The sequence below is a fragment of the Cyprinodon tularosa genome, unplaced genomic scaffold (assembly GCF_016077235.1).
Source record: "Cyprinodon tularosa strain WSP-4 unplaced genomic scaffold, ASM1607723v1 ctg294, whole genome shotgun sequence".
Classification (NCBI taxonomy): domain Eukaryota; kingdom Metazoa; phylum Chordata; class Actinopteri; order Cyprinodontiformes; family Cyprinodontidae; genus Cyprinodon; species Cyprinodon tularosa.
In genome coordinates this window covers 82220-102985 of record NW_024039001.1, presented here as the reverse complement: position 1 = coordinate 102985, position 20766 = coordinate 82220, and the positions used below count along the sequence as shown (strand labels likewise).

At 39.3% G+C, this 20766-nt stretch overlaps 1 protein-coding gene across 1 annotated transcript in view; it reads left to right on the top strand.

Moving 5' to 3' along the window:
• LOC119787326 (rho GTPase-activating protein 21) overlaps positions 1-20766 on the top strand; it is a 67411-nt gene that overhangs the window by 43824 nt on the left and 2821 nt on the right. Inside the window, exons 9-24 of the mRNA XM_038291126.1 lie at positions 4434-4580; positions 4669-4771; positions 6994-7030; positions 7344-7463; positions 7614-7913; positions 10225-10289; positions 10369-10517; positions 10621-10763; positions 12056-12214; positions 12365-12443; positions 12523-12596; positions 12684-12773; positions 12857-12982; positions 13060-13101; positions 15403-15508; positions 19614-19645. Coding sequence (XP_038147054.1) covers positions 4434-4580; positions 4669-4771; positions 6994-7030; positions 7344-7463; positions 7614-7913; positions 10225-10289; positions 10369-10517; positions 10621-10763; positions 12056-12214; positions 12365-12443; positions 12523-12596; positions 12684-12773; positions 12857-12982; positions 13060-13101; positions 15403-15508; positions 19614-19645 — 1772 coding nt within the window. The remainder of the gene's footprint in view (positions 1-4433; positions 4581-4668; positions 4772-6993; positions 7031-7343; positions 7464-7613; positions 7914-10224; positions 10290-10368; positions 10518-10620; positions 10764-12055; positions 12215-12364; positions 12444-12522; positions 12597-12683; positions 12774-12856; positions 12983-13059; positions 13102-15402; positions 15509-19613; positions 19646-20766) is intronic.

Here is a 20766-nt window from a genome sequence, read left to right as displayed (position 1 = left end):
GATTGTAAAAAATAATCCAACAATGTCATTTTTATTAGGTTTTTTTACAGATACAAATGAGAAACTTTCCGTTACAGCTCCCCAACGCTTGACTACAAATTATGATTTGATGCCTCTTACTTTCAGGTGATTGATTGATTTCATGCCCATTTTAAATCTAGTAAACCAATCAGAGAGCAGTTACATTCGGATGTATCAAGAACTAAACAAGATAAATCTTTGAAGCTCTAGAGTTGGGGTTGTACTCTCCGTCCACTTAGTTCAACATAATTAAAGAACAAACAACATTAACCTTTTAACATCCACCTCTTTTTGGGTAATCCTCGCCTATTTTGCATACGGGAATGGAAAAGCAAATAATTTAGGAACCTTAAGCCCAAATTACACGTGCATTACATTATTTGAAAGCTAACACCCTCTTGTTTAAAATTGGGTGACTAGAACACAGACCAAGCTGCATCAGTTCAAACATGACTCAAAGTTGTTGTTTTTTTATTCTCAGAAATGATAGGTCTTTTTTGAACAGCAGTAATAAAGACATTCTTGAGGATAAAAAGGTTTCATTTTATTATATGTTTTCTAATTTCAGACGTCTAGCTATAACAGTTCCAGAGCTGTGGGGTTTGGAACTTTTGGTGTCAGCTTGAAGCTGTGCGCAATGGCTCCACCTGCTGGTAAAAGTTTTACCGGTGGATTTTTATGCATTCGGAATTATTACCTCCCTTAAAGGGAAACGCTTTTTTTTTTTTTTTACATCAGGCCCTTAATTTTTATGTTATTACATCATGTTCTACTCACCCGGATTTGTTTTGTATCATTTGGAGCCATTCTGAAGATTTTCCGTTAGGTTATATCCAGGTAACGTCTTCCTATGGTTAACAAGTTGAAGACGAAAGTAAACTATTCCTAATTTATTTATGGTACGCCAGCATTCATAACATGTAGGCGAATCACTGTCCCCCAGACACCCATGGTTATATTTTTTCTATTTATATATTTTAAATTGAACCTGCGCACGGATGGCGTCATCCAACCCTGTTGGTCAGTGTTTATAAACCCTGCTGTTTGTGCTGTGTCCTTCTGGCAGCGCTGCTTCTAAAAGGTTCATGTCGTAATGTAGGTTTTGTCTGTTCTAAGATCAGTTTGCAGAGATAAAAAGAAAAATGGCCCGATTTGTCTATTAAACATTTACTATAAAAAAGGTCATGTCAGAATAAGTTCTACCTGTTGGCCTGTTTTAGCTCCATCTGTGATGGTTAAAGGATCTGAATTTTTCTTATCAAGTTATAAAGCAGATAAGGAGTTTAGACTGTTTTTAATGTGTCCTCAGTATAAATATAAAGAAGTTTAATTTCTATAAATGATGATAAAATAAGTAGAAATCAGTGGATTAAAATCTAAGAGAGGCCCCCTCGTATGATGCATCTCTTTAATATCTGAGAAATGGTATTTTTCCTTTTTATTGAGCGGTAAGGATTTAGATAAAAACTGGAGGTATTCTTTTGTCTCTTATCTAGATTTGCTTATCAAAGTGAAAACAAAAAAATCTAAATCATGAGTCCAAGAATAACAGAAACGATCTCACCAAGCGGGTGGTTAGGCCTTCACATGCTCGACTACGTCTTGGTTCGATCTGCTGAGTCTCTGCCAGCATCCTGATGAATCATCTGGCAAAAAAAACTGAAAGGAAAACATCCCCTCAGTGCAAATGATTTTACCAAAGGACACATCCATATTAGCTAATGGCTAGTTGTTTTTACACTAATGATACAGCCTTAAAAAACAAGAAGTTACCATAAAATATTCAAAGTACTCTCATTTATCTGCATCATTCTAAAGAAATAAATGGATCACTGATGTTCTAAAGCACATCATTTGCTTTATTAATGTGGCACAGTGTGATACACTGGACAGCAGCAGCTTTGATGATCCAATCATCCCGCCTCAGACTTGTTTCATTTCTTGAAACACTGTATTTGTCCTCTGCACTTGCATCCTCATTTGCCTGTGGGGCTCGTCATCCTGCTGATAACGTATATCAGCCTTTATGACACAGGATGATTTAATGTTAGCTGGCTGGACATGTAACGTCGAAGCCGTCTGGCAGCTTATCTGGCCAAAAACGTCATGCTGACTGAGTTTCTGTCTGCTTCAGTTTGTGTTTGGCCCTCATTGCTGCATTTTATAGCTGTCTGTGAATGCTTTATATTCAAGTTGAGGCATCAGACGGGAGTTACCACCAACACTGAAGAAAATTTGGAAAGAAACAAATGAGACCATATGTTAATTTTATACAAATATAAATCCTTGTTCTTCCTCTGAGCCTCTGCTGGATTAACGTAGGAGCATAAACTTTCTTTCGTCGTATTTGACCGACTCAGGTCAGTTACAGGTTTATTATCCCATCCCACACAGGAGAAATAGCAAAGTACACATGGATGGAGAATAACATTCTAGACAAAACACTGAACCAAAACGTAAAACGCCCATTTCAAATAAACCACAGATCACCATGAGTTCAGATATCTGAAGGAGCAGAAGAAGAAAGAGCCACATTCAGAACGGGCTTTAATGGAGGCGAGAAAACAAACATCTTCCACCTGAGAAACCCATCATTACCTGTTCAATAGAACTCAGTTTTTAACCCAAACGTTATCTTTTATGGTGGTTAGATGGTTCACAAAACATTTCTATTCTATTAGTGCTGAGAAAATTATTCAGATGATTGGATTTTTGAAATAATCATCAAACTTAATAAAGGAATAAACATTAACAGAAGTAAACACACTGTAAAGTTTTAACCATGAACTGTAAAAACAATATATACGTTGCAAGGGTTCTAGTTAATTGGGATAATATCATGTTTATTTGTGACCTTTTTCACTAAAGAGGCAGATTATATTGATGATGAATCAATTTAATTGATGATAATTGAGTTTATAAAATGTTAGATCCCATTTTTTTTAGTTGCAAATATATCATTTGTCTTTCAATATTGAAGTGTACGCCTAAGACATGCAATGTTTTATCTAGATCATAGATTAATCATCACAATAACTGATAGAAAACTCCATGACTAAAAATAATTGTTCATAGCAGCCCTTTTTATTTAATTTCTTTTTTTTTTTTTGTCTGACAGGTTAATTCAAGCAGCAGTTTTGTTCAAATTATTTAAGCTTTTTTTGTTCTTTTTAAACCCTCTTTGAAGAGCTTGTAATCCCGAGGTTGTGAGTTCGAAACCCACTCCCACAGACTGCCACTCTGGGTCTCTGAGCAAAGACCTTTAACCCCCGATTGCTCCCTGGGCGCCGCACAATAGCAGCCCACTGCTCCCCAAAAGGAGGGCTTAAATGCATTGTGAGATCAATAAAGTTCAATAATTTTTTATATTATGTTTAAATTCAAACGTATGTATTCATTTATTTGTTTAGGTTTATTTATTTTGTTATTTTGGGTTCCAAAAGGCCCATGTTTTAGATTTATTACATTTATTTGTTTACATTCTCAAATATTTCACCTCTTTGATATATTTTATGCCTCATTCAACATTTTATTGTTTTTTTTCTCCAATATTTTTCAGATTATTTTGTGACATTGTTACCTACCGTAATTTTCGGACTATTAGCCGCAGAAGCTAAATTGCATGATTTGTACATATACAAGCCGCACCGGACTATAAGTCGCAGGCTTTTTATGTTTAATGTCCGTCTTTCTCGCTGTCGTTCTGTCTCGTACCACTGGCGGTAGAAGTCTGCTTCCGGAGGACCTCCGCATTCCCGCGCGCGTGGCTACCGTACTTGTGTGTTGAAGCAAATGTGACGTCAACATGGTGGATGGTAAAATCCATAGATTTAGGTATTACCCTATTGTTATACAATATAAGCCGCAAGGTCGAAAAATGGGGAAAAAGTCGCGGCTTATAGTCCAAAAATTACGGTATATTTTAAAGTTGTCGTCTTGATGTCGGAAACAAATGATCCAGATGGTGATTGACTCTAAACATGTTAATAGCTGTAAAACAGGGCAAAGCTGCATACTGCAGGCAGACAGCAGCTGATCATTTCACGCCGTTCATGTTTAATTAAAGCATCACATATTTGTGTCTGACTGCTGAAATACCAGTATAAAACACTGGGCTGAGGTTTAATGCTCTCAGATGGGTTTTGCTCCAACAAGTCCAATAAAAACCAAAGTAAAACATGAAAACTTGTAAATCCTGTTTCCATCCCAGATCCTGAATATGGATCAGTTTCACCAGCGCATGCATTAATCCTTCAGTCACATTTCCAGCCTGTGTTTTAATACACAAACATTCCTCTGTCTCTTTGTCCTCCTCACATGGTTTTTAATTATAAGCCCAGATTCTGGTTCAAACTTCTTCTTTCCAAAATCAACATCACCTCCTTTCCCTAATCCTCTGTTTGTGTCCTCAGATGAACCGTCCAGCCCCAGCATTGACCTGGACAGCACGCACATTCCTGCCTCCGTGCTGATCTCTACGACGCCCGTCATCACCACCATCCCACCCAGCCCCTCGTCTTCGTCTCCTCTGCTTCGACGCCACCTGTCCCACGATCAAGGTTTGGTCAAAAGCCAACAGATACTAAATCTACTTCTCCCGTTTGAAATCGATCGTTAAATTTTATTGCGGGCCCGTTTCTGTTACAGACGCTCTTCATCTTACAATTATCGGGTCAGACTCCGGTAGTAAATCTGAGCGGTCCAAGTCGTACGACGAAGGTATTGATAACTACCACGAGGAAAGCAGAGGGTGAGTTACAGCACTGTGGATACCTCAGCAGTCAGACCTGCCGGGTGAAATGTCAACTCGTTTAAACTTTTATTTCTGCTTAAGTTCTGCTTTGCTTCATAAGCACTTAAAAGGGCAACAAAGCCCTTTAAAAATCCTCCCAAATTCTCTATTGTTCATTTTCTTACATGCCGTTTTAAAAATGTTGAAGTTTCCGATAGAAATTGCTTAACCGTATACGAGAATCAAAAATGAGTATGATGAGAATTAAATGTTGTTTCCTTTGAGTGCTTTATCAAGTCTGTTCTAGATTAAAGGAAAACAAATTAGGTAGAGCTGTAGATTTCTACAGAAAACTATTTACAAGAAAATGCTAACAGTCTCTTTTCTTTGCTGTAAAAATAAATGGTAATTTTCCATGACTTAGGGCAAAAATTTACATTACCATAGCTATGATGTTCTCTGATATTGTTAAGCCTGAAATTTAAAATAAAATGAACTCAGAATGTTTGATTTATTAAACTTTCTGGGAAACAAGGTTGACTTTTACGATGCTTTTAGCTGAGATTGTTAAACTCAGGTCTGCTTTGTATTATCCAAAATGTAAAATTGTGTCTATACTTGATATTAAGTTATATTAAATATTTTAGCAAAGCCAGTGCAATAGGTGTTTGAGTTTAATAATTAGTATTGGTTTAATTTATTTAGCAAAATATTTAGAAAAAGACAAAAAAATAACTGTAATTATTGAAGTATATTAAATTAAGCTTATTTATAAGAAATAGAGGTAGGAAAGGAAGAAATGACAACAGAAGGTTTTCATAGATAAATACATCATTAAAAAACAACACATATTTGTACACACACACACCTACATATAAATATAAAAAAAGTTCATGAATGGTGGATGGAGCAGCAACGCTAAAAAAAATAACTACAGAAAAAAATGTAAACTTTAGCAGCCGACTGTAGGGCTCAGTATTAGAGTAACCATAGCAACAGTGATGCTAATACTCATTGTAATGCTAATAGAAGATGCTGATGTTTCACCTGCTATGCTAATGCTAATTATTTACAGTAGCATGAGCATGGTACAGTTAATGTTTTTCTGTTTTTATTAGCTCTAATGTTAGCATGGTCAAAGATCTATTTGGGGGCGACAGTGGCGTTGGATGTTGGAGTTTGCCCTGAAATCGAAGGATTGACGGTTCAAGCCCAGACTCCGACTTTCATTGTCGTTGTGTCCTTGGGCAAGACACTTCACCTGCATTGTCTACTGATGGTGGTCAGAGGGCCTGGTGGGGCCAGTGTACGGCAGCCCCGCTTCTGTCAGTGAGCCCCAGGGCAGCTGTGGCTACAATGTAGCTTGCCACTATCAGTGTGTGAGTGTGTGTGTGAATGAATGTAGTGTAAAGCGCTCTGGTCAAGTCTCCTGACTTGAATAAAGACGCTATATAAGTACATGCCATTTACCATTTGGAAAAAAGTTCACCCTCATTATACGACATGAGCAGCATGGCGGTGTAGTGGTTAGCGGTGCTGCCTCGCCGCCAGGTTTCTAAATACCAGCTGCAGGTCTTTCTGTGTAGTTTGCATGTTCTCCCCTTGCATTGGTGGGATCGTTCTAAGAGCTGCAGCTTCACCCACAACCCAAAACCTGGACTGTTGGGTGAATTGAAGAGTGCGTTCATGGTCGCCTCTCTTGTCTGTGTTTGTGTTACCCTGTGATGCTCTGGCAATCTGACCAGGGTGCGTCCCGCCTCTCGCCTAATGGCTGTTGGAGCTCTGCCCATAACCCTGCAGTAGGTGAACCCTACTGTGTACCCTATGACTTTCATAAAGCTCTACAATTGATGGACTCGTGTTGTTATGTGCTTCTTCTACTTCTTGACATTTAGTGATAGATTCCAAAATGTTTGCTTTCCTTGAGTTAAACAACAGTGTTGATCTATCCCTTACCAATAAAAATTCACCGTCTTGAGTTTTCCTCAGTTGTTTAGCATGGCTCTTATTTCCATCGTTCTTGAAGCGCCCAACAGCAACAGTAACTCAGCCATTTTCGCCTCTTTAAACTGGCTGGATTTTACTGTTTGTTTGCTCTGGCTTCACTTACACTAAATAGAGACGAAGTTCATAAAAGCAGCTTTAATGAGCTGATAGAAAAACAGAACTCTGAACCACAAAACTAACTCAACAAATCCTTCAAGTCTCCTAACATTTCATGTTTTGTCTCTTCCACATAGGAGGTCTTTACTTCCTGGTCTGAAAGGTCTGAGGAAGGTAAGCTGTCCATTGCTGGACAGTCCCGTCTGTCCTTAGATGACTGCTTTATCAGCATGTCCTCCTCGGTAGTTTATCAGCTTTTTTAGTTCACACCCACAAGATAAATGTTTTCCCTCTAGAATGTGATATGTATATTATGTAAAACAGACAGCTGTGTAGTCAACAGCAGGTAAATAATTGATAGAAAAGAATTATATCACTTGTTATTATTTTTTCTCTTTCGTAAAATGTCTCTACCGTAGGGAAAGTTCCACATGCCGTCATGTGTCACTAATAGTCTATTTATTGAGGTTTTATTTCTGTGTTTCAGGCTGTAGACAGGTCATCAGACGATTCCGGCTCCAGGCTGGATTCCTCATCAGACGTCTTCTGTGATGCAACCAAGGAGGGCTTGCTACATTTTAAGCAGCTAAATGCAGATAAGGGAAAGGTGTGTTCTGCCTCTGCATCATAAAACACAGACATCGGTACAGGAAGCAAACACCTGACCTACTCCAGCTGTATTGACTGTAACTGCGGACTGTTTGTGTACACTATGAGTTTTTAAGGCCACTCACTTGTCTACGGTTTTCCTTTGCAGCGTGTAGGAGGAGGAAATCGACAGTGGAAACAGATGTACGGCGTGTTGCGAGGACACTATCTCTGCCTCTATAAAGACAAGAAGGAGGGCCAAGCTCACGCCAGCTGCCAGACTATAGAGGAGCCCCTGCAGATCAGCATCAAGGCCTGTCTGATCGACATATCCTACAGTGACACCAAGCGCAAAAATGTCCTGAGGCTGACCACGTCGGACTGTGAGTACCTGTTCCAGGCTGAGGACCGAGAGGATATGCTGGCCTGGATCAGAGTCATACAGGAGAGCAGCAATCTGGATGAGGAGGTATGAAGCTTTGGAAAGGATTCCTTTCATCCTTTGCTGCTGCTACCATGTTTTCCACATTACGGTTCGGTCTGGGCTATAAATAAATGAATATAAATGTCTGCTTAGTGATAAATATGAGTTTACCAATCCTTAAGTGGCGCACTTGCTCCATCCCTCTAACTAAACTAAACATTTATAGCAGTTCAGTTCAGAAGAAGAAGCCATTTCTCTGCTCGTATCATACATTTAGTTGGATGTTGATGTTGGCATCATAACCACAGATAAATATTTGCATATTTTTTTTCCTTTAGTAGAATGTATAATTTAACTCTGTGCCACTCTTGACATTCTGTGGATCTATTTTCTTTTTTATATTAATGGTTTTTAAACTAAAGTTGTGGCTTTTACCTTTAATTAATGGAAAATTACAATTTCTTTCAGAGATACATTAATTGGGTTTCCATAGCTCAGAGTAACATTGATTTCTCACTTTTTTTGTTAAATATATAGATCTACTCAAAGTAACTAATGAACTGGTTCACTGTGTACCACAGCCAGCTGCTCACATCTTGCTGGTCATATTTTCATCAATGCAAGGCCCACCAACTTCCTTTACAAATCACAACTTTAATTGAGTAGCTTCTTTTTAAATGAAAAAAATATCTGGGATTTTATTTTTAAGCCATATTGCGCAGCCTTAGTTACGTCTTTTTCTCTTTTCCCAAGTTTGGTGACAAAAACATTTCTTTAACTATCTGGACCTAAAACAGGTCATTTTTTAAAGTGTACACTAAAAGCAAAGTTCTGCAAATGTTGCATTTAGACTCACAAACTTGAGAAACTGAAGTATTGTTCTGCTATAAATATGTTTTAATGATGATTCTGCTTTTATCTTCTAAATCTTCTTTTATCTGAATTTGACTCTGTTAAATACATTTTTGGTCAGTTTAAGAACTGACCAAAAATAATCCCTCTTAAAAAAGGCCTTTACAAACATCAGGTGATAGTTGGAAGATGGTAATGCTTTTGCAATTGTGCTGAAATTTGCATTGATTCCATTCCTGCTCTGGCTTCAACTCAAATAATCTCATCTTGTAGCTGCTGTGAACAATGCACCCTGTGCACCATAATAAACATCACTCTGCTGAAGCCTCTTGCACATATAAATCAATGTGTGCTGTATTACTTGTAGGATAAAGTGCCATAATTAACTCCAAACTGCACCTGTGCTGGTTATTGAGACTGTAGGAAGTGCAAAGTTTTTCTTTTTTCTTTTTCTTTCCAAAGTTAAATTTACTTGTCAGCCTGTAAGAAATAGACTGACATCATAATTGGCAATAAAGAGAAGTGCAGAACCAACCTTTCACCATAAAACTGTAGGCCAGGTAACAGCAACTGCACATCCTGTGGTAACCAACTCTCTGCCTCTTTATTTCAGTCCTCTCTGTTACGATAATAAAATTGTTGATGGAGTTTCCTCCTAAAAAGCAAAGCTAAAACTGATGGTATTGGTGCAGAAACTTCTTAAATATATAAGGGAAATGCCACAGGTCTGAAGACGTCCTTTTACGTAACTGCAGGACTATTCTGTTGAAGAAGCAACAAACATCTTTGACAAGTTCGAAAAGAATAGAGCACCATGTTTAGAAATGTGTCCTATTTGCTGTGATTGAAGCATCCGTAAGGTCATTGGGGACTGAAGGGGTTTCTAACCCTGTGTAAAATGGGCATAAGTAAAAAATTTCAGACATTTCAGTCCTGCCTCCTGTTTGTTCTTTAGTTAAACCCAACAATAAAGTCTATAGTGTTTTTATCCATTGTTTTAACCTATGTCACCTTAAAGCAGCTGGTTACTTAAAGGTATTTGCAAACCCTCCCTCTCCACTTTAGAAATAAGAAAGTTATTTGTCGCTGCTGTCAGTTAGCGACAGCCTATGGCGAAAGGGGCCCCTCTGAGAGCAAATCCTATAATTCCAGGATATATCTGCCTCTTCTGATGCCGTTATTTTCTTCTCATACACTTGGTAGGCACTTTTTCTCTTACGACCCTCGGCCATTTTCAAATAACGCAGTGAGAAAGCTGAGCTTCAATAACTGGCTCAAATCATAGCATGGGCAGAAAAAGACAGCTAACCGGACGAGCACGTAGGACAGCCTTATGTAAACATATCACCAGAATGATTGACAATGGATGATCCACCCGGAAATAAAAGCTAGTCCTCTATACCTTTAAAGAATCACCTTTACAGCGAAAGAAACACCATCTGATGTTTCAAATATGTCTGCTGCATCTTACTGTAGATCTTTTCTTCTTCTCTTCTTTTTTCAGAACTCAGCTTTCACCAGCCATGACCTCATCAGCCGAAGGATCAAGGAGTACAACACCTTGATGAGGTAAGAAGGAGAAGTCAGAGCCATTCAGTCTGATGGGAAATCTCCCAGTTTAATATTTATCTGCTTATTGCTTATTCAGCCCGACGGGCAGCAAGAGCGAGGCGTCCCCCAGAGCTTCACGCCAGTCCCTCAGCATCAGACAGACGCTGCTAGGAGGTAAAGGAGAGTCTAAAGCAACGAGTCCACAATCCCCCAAACCTGAGCAGGAGAGGAAGAACATGCACAAAGGTGGGGATGACTCTCATGTAAAATGTATTGAATAATGTATAGGGTTAGTAATTGAAAAAGGTTGGGGTGGAGTATGTCCTCATGTTATCCACTGTGCATCCAGATGACACCAGCCCTCCCAAAGACAAAGGGACGTGGAGAAAGGGCCTCCCTGGGCTCATGAGGAAACCCTTTGAGAGGAAACCGTCTCCTGGAGTCACATTTGGAGTCAGACTGGATGACTGTCCTCCTGCACAGACCAACAAGGTGACACAATGCTGTCCGAAATCTGAAACCCACACTATTCAGAATACACTTCATTAGATGATTCCCTCTGCTGTACTGAGCGTGAACTCACCTGCTCACTGTTAACCCTCCTGCTTCCTCCATAGAGATTTAAATTATCCCAACCTTAAACATGTCTGCTTGATGTCTCTATTTATCAATCTCTTCCTTAATGCTCTATTCCTCCCGGCCTGGAGATACATTATACTGACAAAATATGCACTAAGTGGTAAAATAGGAGTGAATGTTGACATGATGAAATGATTACCAAATTAGTCATTGGTAGCAAACTGTACGATAAGCTGTTTCTCTGGCTAATGGAATAAAAATCAATGTAACATTCAATATTTCCATCTCAAGAGTGTTGGTGTGAAAAGTTTCCCATGGATGTTTTTCTGCCCTTTAGGAAATAAGACATCTTAAAAAAAAAAAAAAAAACATTTTTCAATCTTGATCAGATACAGAACAAAAAAAAGTAAATCAAAAAAGGTTGTTTTTTTTTTCTTAAAAAAAGTGCATTTTTTCTTGAATTGAGAAGGAAAGTGAGACTGTTTGCTAATGGAACAAGATTTTACATTTAAAAGAAGAAAAAAAATATTCCATTGACTTATTTCAAGTGTATATTATCTAATTATCGTATGCCATTGGCAAATCATCTTATTTGCCTGCTCAAATTAAGGGTAAATACACTTACTTATTTCTAGACTGTTTTTGCAGTGCAGGTAAATCACTTATTTTCCTATAAAGCCTTTTATTCTGCATTATAAAACAAGATTGTCCAGCTGAAAGCCTAAATAATGAGAGATTTCCTTTTAACATACTTCCTTCATACTCTAGATGTCCGTAGCATTTAGTCCCACTTGCTGTTTGCCTTTGATGTGTTTTAGGCTTCCTTTAACCCCTTAGCCCCTACCTTTTTATAGCTTGTGCACAGACTAATTGCATACCCAGACATCAATGGCCAGTAAAATAATATTCTTGTGATATATCTCATTTGAAAGATAAGATCTTCTAGTTTCTGCAAGTTTTACACAACTTGAGCTATGTAACTTCAGAAAAGTCCAAAAATATAATTTGTTTTCATCATGCCTTTACATTTTTAAATATTATAAGTCCATATAAGGTATATCTGAAAAAAAAAATAAAATAAAGAACCAATATGTTCTGGGTCTCTCCGTTATAAAACGTTTTTTAAATACCAAGGTGTGCAGTACTCGATAATTGTAAATAAAGAACAGTTTTTTTTTTTATTGTTTTTGCCTTCTGTCCTCCAGTTTGTGCCCCTGATCGTTGAGGTTTGCTGTAACCTGGTGGAGGAGAGGGGGCTGGAGTACACGGGCATCTACAGAGTCCCTGGAAACAACGCCGCCATCTCCAACATGCAGGAGGAGCTCAATAACAAGGGCATGGGTGACATCGATATCCAGGATGATGTGAGTGTCCTTTATCGATTGCTACTGCTGTAATTAAACCCTCTTTGAAGCCTGAAAATACCTGCAGAACAAAGCTGCAAAGCGTCCTCATCAGGATGGCTGCAAGCTTAACAACGAAGGAAACAATACAATAAATCATTTCTCCTGCAGAAATGGAGGGACCTCAACGTGATCAGTAGCCTATTGAAGTCCTTCTTTCGAAAGCTTCCTGAGCCCTTGTTTACCAATGGTAAGCTGGTGCTGCAGCCCCACCTTGTGGTCAAAGCTGGTAGCTGCAGCTTTTACGGAAATGTTTTCTTCCCCTGCAGATAGGTACGCTGATTTCATCGACGCCAACAGAATAGAGGATCCGGTGGAGAGACTCAAAGTTCTCAAGAGACTTGTGAGTAAAACCGATAAAATTCACCTCATAACGAGAGGGGGGGGGGGAATAATCTATAAAATATTTCTCTCTGATGATGCCCTGCAGCTTCATGAGCTACCAGATCATCACTACGAGACCCTGAAGTTCCTCTCTGCTCATCTAAAAACTGTAGCTGAGAACTCAGAGAAAAATAAGGTAGATATATCTGAACTTTTTCACTTCTTCTGTAGTTTATTTCAGAAATCTAAAACCCGCCTCTGGTTTTCCTTTAATGGCAGATGGAGCCGAGGAACCTGGCCATCGTGTTCGGGCCCACTCTGGTGCGGACCACCGACGACAACATGACCCACATGGTGACGCACATGCCCGACCAGTACAAGATAGTGGAGACGCTTATTCAGAACGTGAGCCTCCGATCCTTCCTCTGAACTTCCTTTCATTCAAGTTAACTGGAAGTTTACCAGTTATTCTGTCCTTTCAGTACAACTGGTTTTTCACCGACGATGGAAATGGAGATCCAGTGGTGAGTTCATGGAAAGCTCTCCAACCTGCTGCTGTACAGCAACATCTGGCCCGTCACAGATTTTTTCTTGTTTGCTATTTTTTGAATGTAGATCTTTTTTTAAATGGCTTTTTTGTGCTTGTTTAAAAAACATCACTTTAAAGGCAGAGAGTGATTGTTTTAAATCCCCTATTTAAACAAAACAGGAAAAGCTTTGTTTTAACTCAAAGGAACAATTTTAAGTGGGCTAAAAATCCAGTTTGTTTTATTTCTGTGTAAATGAAAATTTTGAATGCAGCTAAAATCCATGCACTGTCCTTCACCCGCCCTCATTATACACACCCTTACTACAGATGACTAAAAAGCCTTTAAAAGTGAAAACTGTTATATACTTGCACTGTGAGCATTAGATGTCAACCAATGCAGTTTTTTCAAACACGGTTCTGATTGTTTTGACATCAGTCTGACCCAGCGATTCTTAACCCTGGTCCTCAGGGTCCACTGTCTGTCATGTCTGTCATGTTTTAGATGTGTCTCTACTCAAGCACACCTGATTCAAATTGCATTTCCTAAACAGCCCTCAAATCCTGCAAAAGCCTGTTAATGACCTTTTCAGGTGTGTGGAGGCAGGGAAAAACCTAGAACATGTCGGACAGTGAGGACCTGAGGACCAGGGTTAAGAAACGCTGGTCTATCCAACCCCAGATGTGCACTGATCTTTTTTTTAGCAGGCAGATTTTCAAAGCTTACTTTCTTCTTACATTTACAAGATAAAAAAAGGACACAGTGTTAACGAGGCATGCTTCGGTGAACCACTGGTTAGTGTGCATGACCCATGTATAACATGGAGGCCTTAAGGGCTGGTTATCCTCCCACAGCAGTGTGTCGCAGTGAGCTTGTCGCAGATATTTTTGAGTTATGCCCAATATTGAAGCGTGGTCTGCGCTATGTTATATCACGCCACAATGCAAAAGGGACAATCAGGAACTAGCTGTGGGTCTAGATACGGCCGAGGCGGTGAGGAAGAGGGGGCAAGTTTGTGTGACAACGAAGGGACATGAGGGTGAAAAAGAGCGGGGATCCAGGGGGGAAAAGTTCAGTAAAAGTAAAAAAAAAACAATCCACTGGACCTTTAGAATCATACACAGCTTTCAGATATTACAGGCTAACAATGGAACCAAACAACCCGCTCGTCGGCCTCAATTTGCATGTTTCCAAGCATTACAAGGCCTTGTCTATATAAAGACTCTATCTCACTGCGGATCCAGACATTTGAATTGAGAAAGCTTCCTGGAGGGGAAGCGAAACGTCTTCAATTCTTGGAAACCAAGTCCAGTGGATTGTTTTTTAAACTTTTACGGAATGACTATGACCTGGATGACTGAGAATCTTCATCAGCAGGTGGGAAAATGGTCCCAGTGTTCTCGCGTACTTCGCTCTTCTAGCTGGTTCATCTTCACGAGTTGTTTTCCACGATGGCGGTCATACAAACAAAGCAAGCCGGTAAGGTACCAAACAGGAAATACGCATAGTGTAGAGTGGATGTAGATCTGACCAATCATAGGCCTCCTGCGGTCACCTATAATTTTGGAAAGGTGCAGCAGAGTGTCTGCGGAAGGGGGCTTGTGTAGATTTTTCGTTCACTGCGACACAGATGCAGACGACCTGGTTTCTGAGTATAAATCAGCCTTTAGTCCTTGACGTGTCCGATCCGGGTTCAAATCTGACCTAAGGTCCTTTGCTGCATGCCCCCCCCCCCTCTCTTGTACCTCCTTTCCTCAGCCCACTGTTAAATGATACAAGCCACTAGTGCCTTAAAAACCTCACAAACAAACCGGGAAAACACAGTGTTAATAATGCAATGATGATACAAGAAATACATGCTAACCAGCACTACTGAATAAATGTTTTTATAAAATAAATTAGTTGAGGTTGGACATGATTAAAGTTTGATTTGACAGTGTCTTTAATTAATTAATGGAAAAACCCATATATCATGTCAATAAACCACCTTTTCTTTAAAAAAAAAAAAGGCCTTTCTGCATTATTGAATGAATAAACTAGAATAAAATATGTGAAAAGATGTGATTTCTAAAGTAAAACATGTCTGTTTATTAGCAGAGAACCAAATTAATTATTTAACTATGTGAAAAAAGTTTAGGAATGAACTTTATTCTAAATATTCTTTTAATATGATATACACATGTTTTTATAAAAGAGCCTAAAAGGAGAAAAAGTCTATTTTTCTCTTTAAGTTTTGGTGTCTAAAAAAGGTGATGTCTTTCATTAAGCTGACGTTTACGGCGTGTTCTCTCTCTCCAGACCGCCTCCCATGAAGAGAGCGCCGTGGAGTCTCAGCCCGTCCCCAACATCGACCACCTGCTCACCAACATCGGTCGCACCGGCGCGTCACAGGGCGACGTATCAGGTAACACGCTGCCTCCGCTGTGGGCCGGCCGTCTTCTGTCCTTTCCCCTGCTACGGGCAAAGTCAGGCCGTTTCTGTTTAAGGAGGAAAAAAAGACGATGAGAACGCAGCTTCGTCCCAAGGCCAAGCCTCTCCCTCTGCTTCTTTAGCTTCGGCAGTTTATCTGCATCTCTGAAAAGGATGCAAACGGAAAAATTGCTGCTTCCTGTTTTGCTGTAAGTTTCTTGATTCACTTTGCAAAGTTATTTGTACACCTTGATGTTTTTTACACATTTGCTCTCTGATTTATTGGGATTTTTCGTCATGGATCAACACAAAGAGAGGCATTAATGTACAATAAAGGAAGACAAATATTTATTCTATAATGATAATTTAACTTTATTGATCTCAACGTTTGAATTGAACGTAACCTTTATTTATTCAGTTTTATTTTGAGTTTTTACATATTTTATGTAAGTTAATTATGTTTTATTGTTAATGTTAAACTTTATTACTGATTAGAAATCCTAACCAGGGACCAGGATTTAAAGTTTGGCTTTAAATCACACTAAGCTAAATTTGTTGATGGCCTTATCTTTGATTAATAAACTAATAGATAAAGAAGATTTGATAAATATTCAGAGAAGACAATCGTCCCTTTTTGGTTCTGGAGGAGCAATAGAGCTCCACAGCTCAGGTGGACTGGAAAAAAAGGCTGTCGATTGGTTAAAAGATTACTGGAATTAATCCTGAATAGAGCTGAAAAATTATTCAATTCAGATTGTGATTTATGACATATTGAAATAGTTTACAAACTTTTAAACATGCAATTTAAGGATCAACCTCTACTTTAGCAAAACGTGAGAACAAATGTGAACATTGTGCACTTAAGATAAAAAGGGCGATAGCCTCACTGAATGCTTTAGATCCGTAGGTTATAATGCTCTAATTAAAGAGTCGACCATATTAACTCTTATCTGTTTAAGCTTTGCTATGTCAAAAAGAAAAATGTCTTATTTGAGCCAGTTTGTGTTGATGTGCAACTTAAAATCTCTATAGAAGACGTTAAAGTTTTTATAATGAATGAGTTCAAGGCGTATGTATAGTTTTGCAGGGTTGAAATTGCTGCTAAAGTAAAGAGCTAAAAGATGTGATGTTCTGCTGATGTTCCGGGCTCTGCTCCTCTCTCCCTCTTTCTCCTGCCTACTGTTGCACTAAGTCGCCATGTTCTTTCCACATCAGTGCAGATGTTTTTACAGTAAAAGGCGACCTCTGATCCCTCTGTCTCTAGTGAGGCTCTGTCGGGTGTCCTAACGGCTTTCCCAGCATTCACACATACTGATCTTGACACAGGCCAAGTGGGCGGGGTCTATCACGCCGTGATGTCTCTGATGGACTCTGTAATGTCTGTGATGGACAGCTGTAGGAAGAAGGAGGACTGTTGCCCACACTGTAGCTGCCTAGTCTGCAGGAACCCGCAGGTGTTTTAATTCCCAAAAAGAAACAAAAAAACGAATGTGAAGATGAGGCGAAAGCGTAAAAAGAAACAAAAAAAGACCTGAAAAGCCGAGGGAAGCAGAACGGCTACACGGTACAGTCCCCGCTGTCGTGGCTTTTCTCTGAGAGTATACCTAAGGCAGGCCGGTGGCGCTATCTGAAAGGTTCTCCGCTGTCTCTCCTCACTGTCCTACAAGCTTTCCCACAGGAGAGATAGCATGGTATGGTTTCTACGTCCAGTTGGTGTGCACCTGCATAAACTTTACCCTCATCTGTACTGTACGTAAGGGGAGCGGAGGGGGGCTGGGCTGTAAAACACTAACCATGATTATTAAAAGATAATTGCTGATGATAGTTTCCCTCACCCACACTCATCCCTCATGTAGCGTCCTCTCTTCTCATGTAGCTAGCCCCTCTGTGACCCCCTGTCACCTTTTCTTTTATTTCGGTCACCATCTCTGTCGTATTTGTGTGTCGTTTCTTCTCACCTCAACCCGCCTCATCAGTTCAATAACTTAGCATTCGTTCCTTTGAACGCCATGGCTCAAAAGGGAAGTTGTCCATTTTTAAAGCCAGGGTTTATCTGGCATTTCTGGTAAATATGTATAAAAAGCCTAAAGAAGTAACACAGCAGTGCAGTGGTTTCTGTTCCAGAAGGTGGATTCAGTTCAGAAAGCCTCGTTTCGAGCTCTAGTGGAAAAAAAATACACATCAGAATCATTGGTACCCCTGCTGGTAATGCTTTGTTTGATCACCCTGTGTTCACTGCAGTCTGTAGCTTCCCCCACAGGTGACTGAAACGGACACAATTGTCCTGTTTGTCTTGTTAAAAAACATATTTACCTCATATTTCTGATTATAACTCCCTGGGTCTGTGGAAGAGGAACAGGCCCGCTGCATGACGTATCCTCCACTGTGCTTAACAGTGAATAAGAGGCGCTTTTCCCTCTCTATAATCTAACCAACACTTAATTTATATCTCCTATTGCAGATAAAAATAGATTTTTCCTGGTGTGTAGATGGGATTTAGTGTCTTTATGGAGAATCTAGGTTTTCATTATGTATTGCAGCTTTTAAGGTTTTCTTTTCCTCCCTTCCTGCTTATTGATTGCAGCAATTAGACAAATTTGGATCCTTAATTAAGTCGTCACACACTTAATAAAGGCTCTTAACGTTTTGTTGGCAAGTTTATACCTTGCTTCTGGTCTTCCCCACCTTGAGAAATGAAAAAGGCATTAGAACCAACACTTTTTATCATCCTTTTGCCATAACTGTAAAGTCAAACTACTCATAGGCCAGAAAAATGATATAAATATTTATTTTGCAGAATTCAAACATTCATTTAACAGATAAAGTTGTCAGAGTTTATTATACAGTAGGGAAGGGATGTGTTAATTATTGTAGATCTCCAAACCCCATAATTGACAGGTCAGGTTATTAAATAATCAAGCATCCAGTTCGAATTAGTTTGGACTCATTTAAAAAAAAGAAAAAAAAAAGATAGAAATGTGTAGTTTTGTCATGAAAAAAAAAAAAAATCAGGATTCAATTGTTTTTTGTTTGTTTTTTTAAAGCAGGAAGTTCCTTAACTTTCATCAAGTTTACCAAAGTTTTTTGTAGGAGAGTTAAAAATCACTGGATAGATTTAGATCCTATTTATGAGGTTGTAGAATAAGGAAAACAAAATCAGTTCAGATCCCCTAAATGAATCCTGGGCCACATTTTACATACCGCACTACTAAAAGAAATGAGCCTTTCTTTCACATCGCATTTATACTGTATAGCTGCAGGGGGTCCATATTGATTAATTAACAGTAGTTGATGACTGTAATGAACTTAGAAAAGTGAGGCACAAACTACAAGCTGCATTATTTAGATTTGTTTTAAAGGGATTGCTGGTATCAACTGATTTAAACACAAAATGTTTTTCTCCTCTGAAGAAATATTTGATTTTTTTTTCTCGAAAGATATTTCTCCTTCAGAAAAAGGTGTATGTTTTAAAGGCTTTCTACACATCTCTACCTTCCTGCAACTTGAAATTCCTCTCGGTTCCAGTCTAAAATCCTCATTAATTGGAAAGTAGTTACTTGTATTCCCAGCTGTTGTTGAGCCTCAGCAAGTCAGATACTTCTAAACCATGGTTAGTTAAATACTGTCTATCTACACCACCACAACAAACTAACCGATATGGAAACATCTCCAAAAACACAAGGACCATCCTGGTTGCATGATGCTTCATCCACTCTGCTGCTAAAGCTGCTGTTAAATCACCTCCATCACCTTTGAAGCTGCTGAGAGCTTCTGCTGACAGCCTCACTGTCTGCAGAGACGCCACGCTTTCCATGTCCAGCTGCGTGCGTCCGAGTCCGGAAAGAACATCTGGTCCCTGGCGGACGTGGAGCTGAGTGTAACGTGGAGCTCATCTGTCTGTCTGTCTGTCTGTGCAGCATGACCTGCTTCTCAGTGTGCTCCAGTGTTCTCTCACCTCGTTGCTTTCACGCTCTCATTCATCCACGTATCTCTTCGTTTTGTCTTAATTCACCCCCTCCCCGTGTTGCAGCCTCTCTTTTATTTGATTTTATCATCTAAAATCATCTAATGTGTCTCTCTTTGGTCTTTCTTCCTCACAGATTCACCAACTAGTGACTCGGCTAAATCAAAGGTGAGTGTGTCCAGGTTGCCGTTAGCTTAGGATTACAGCATGATAGAAATGCCTCAATGGGTTAGTAGCCTCAATCCGCCAGCTCTGCTTTTAAAGGATACATTCTCATTATTTTTAATCTAAAAAAAGTGTTATTCTTTTCATTTAGAAACATGAAAAGAGCCAACAATTGAGTTAAAGATAAATGATAGTTAAATGAAAGTGATTAATTTGCTTATAGGGCGAGAGTTAGACTATCCCACAACACTAATTACTGTAATTAAGAGTATAAAATAATGGAAAATGATGGAGAGTCGGGAGGACGAGGTGGAAAAAGGAGGAATGAACCTAAAGCTGGACAGAAAACATGTCTGAATAGAAGGAACACAGGAGGAAGAGTGAAGCTGAAAGGGAGACAGAAGGTGAATATGAAAACAGTGCAGGGAGGGGTGATCTGTGCTTAGAGGCCCTGCTTTGTCGTCACTAAAAGGCAGCAGTGTTGATTGTTTTTGTTGGAAGTAGGCTGGAAACGGGCCTATCAAAGTAAACACTTCCAAAACAAAGTTAAGGATGCAAAACTGAGATAGTGGGGAAAGGATTAGCTGCAGAGGAAAAGAGAATGGCTGCATGCTGAATACATAGAGAAGATTCATAGAGTCGCTGTAGCAGCTGGCTGTTCAAACAACATGCCGCCTCATCCAAAGTACAATTTGGATAAGAGAAAGTTCTGGGAATGGGGAAAGATTATTTATTCTGTTGAACTGAGCAGAGCTTGTTTAGGTCAAACCGATCACTGTACCTGACTTTTTAGAGTTGAGCCAAAATAAAGCTTTGGAGAATGACTGGGTTCAGATACCATCATGTGACTTTCATTAACAAATATCCTGCTTTTATTGGAACCCCCAGAGAGAACTGTGTCCTCTTGTTGCTTTGTTTAAACCTATTTTACGGCTGCTTGCTCCAAAGCCATGAGCAGCAGAAGGAAGACAGAAAGTCTTTATTTTCTACATAGATTCTTTACATCCTTTAAACGTCGTTTTTGCAGTAATGCTTCCTTTATTTCCAGCCTAATTGTGTAAATAGGGCTGGAAATAAAGAAGTTGGTTGTATACCTGTGTGTAAATCCCATACAGGTGTTTGTG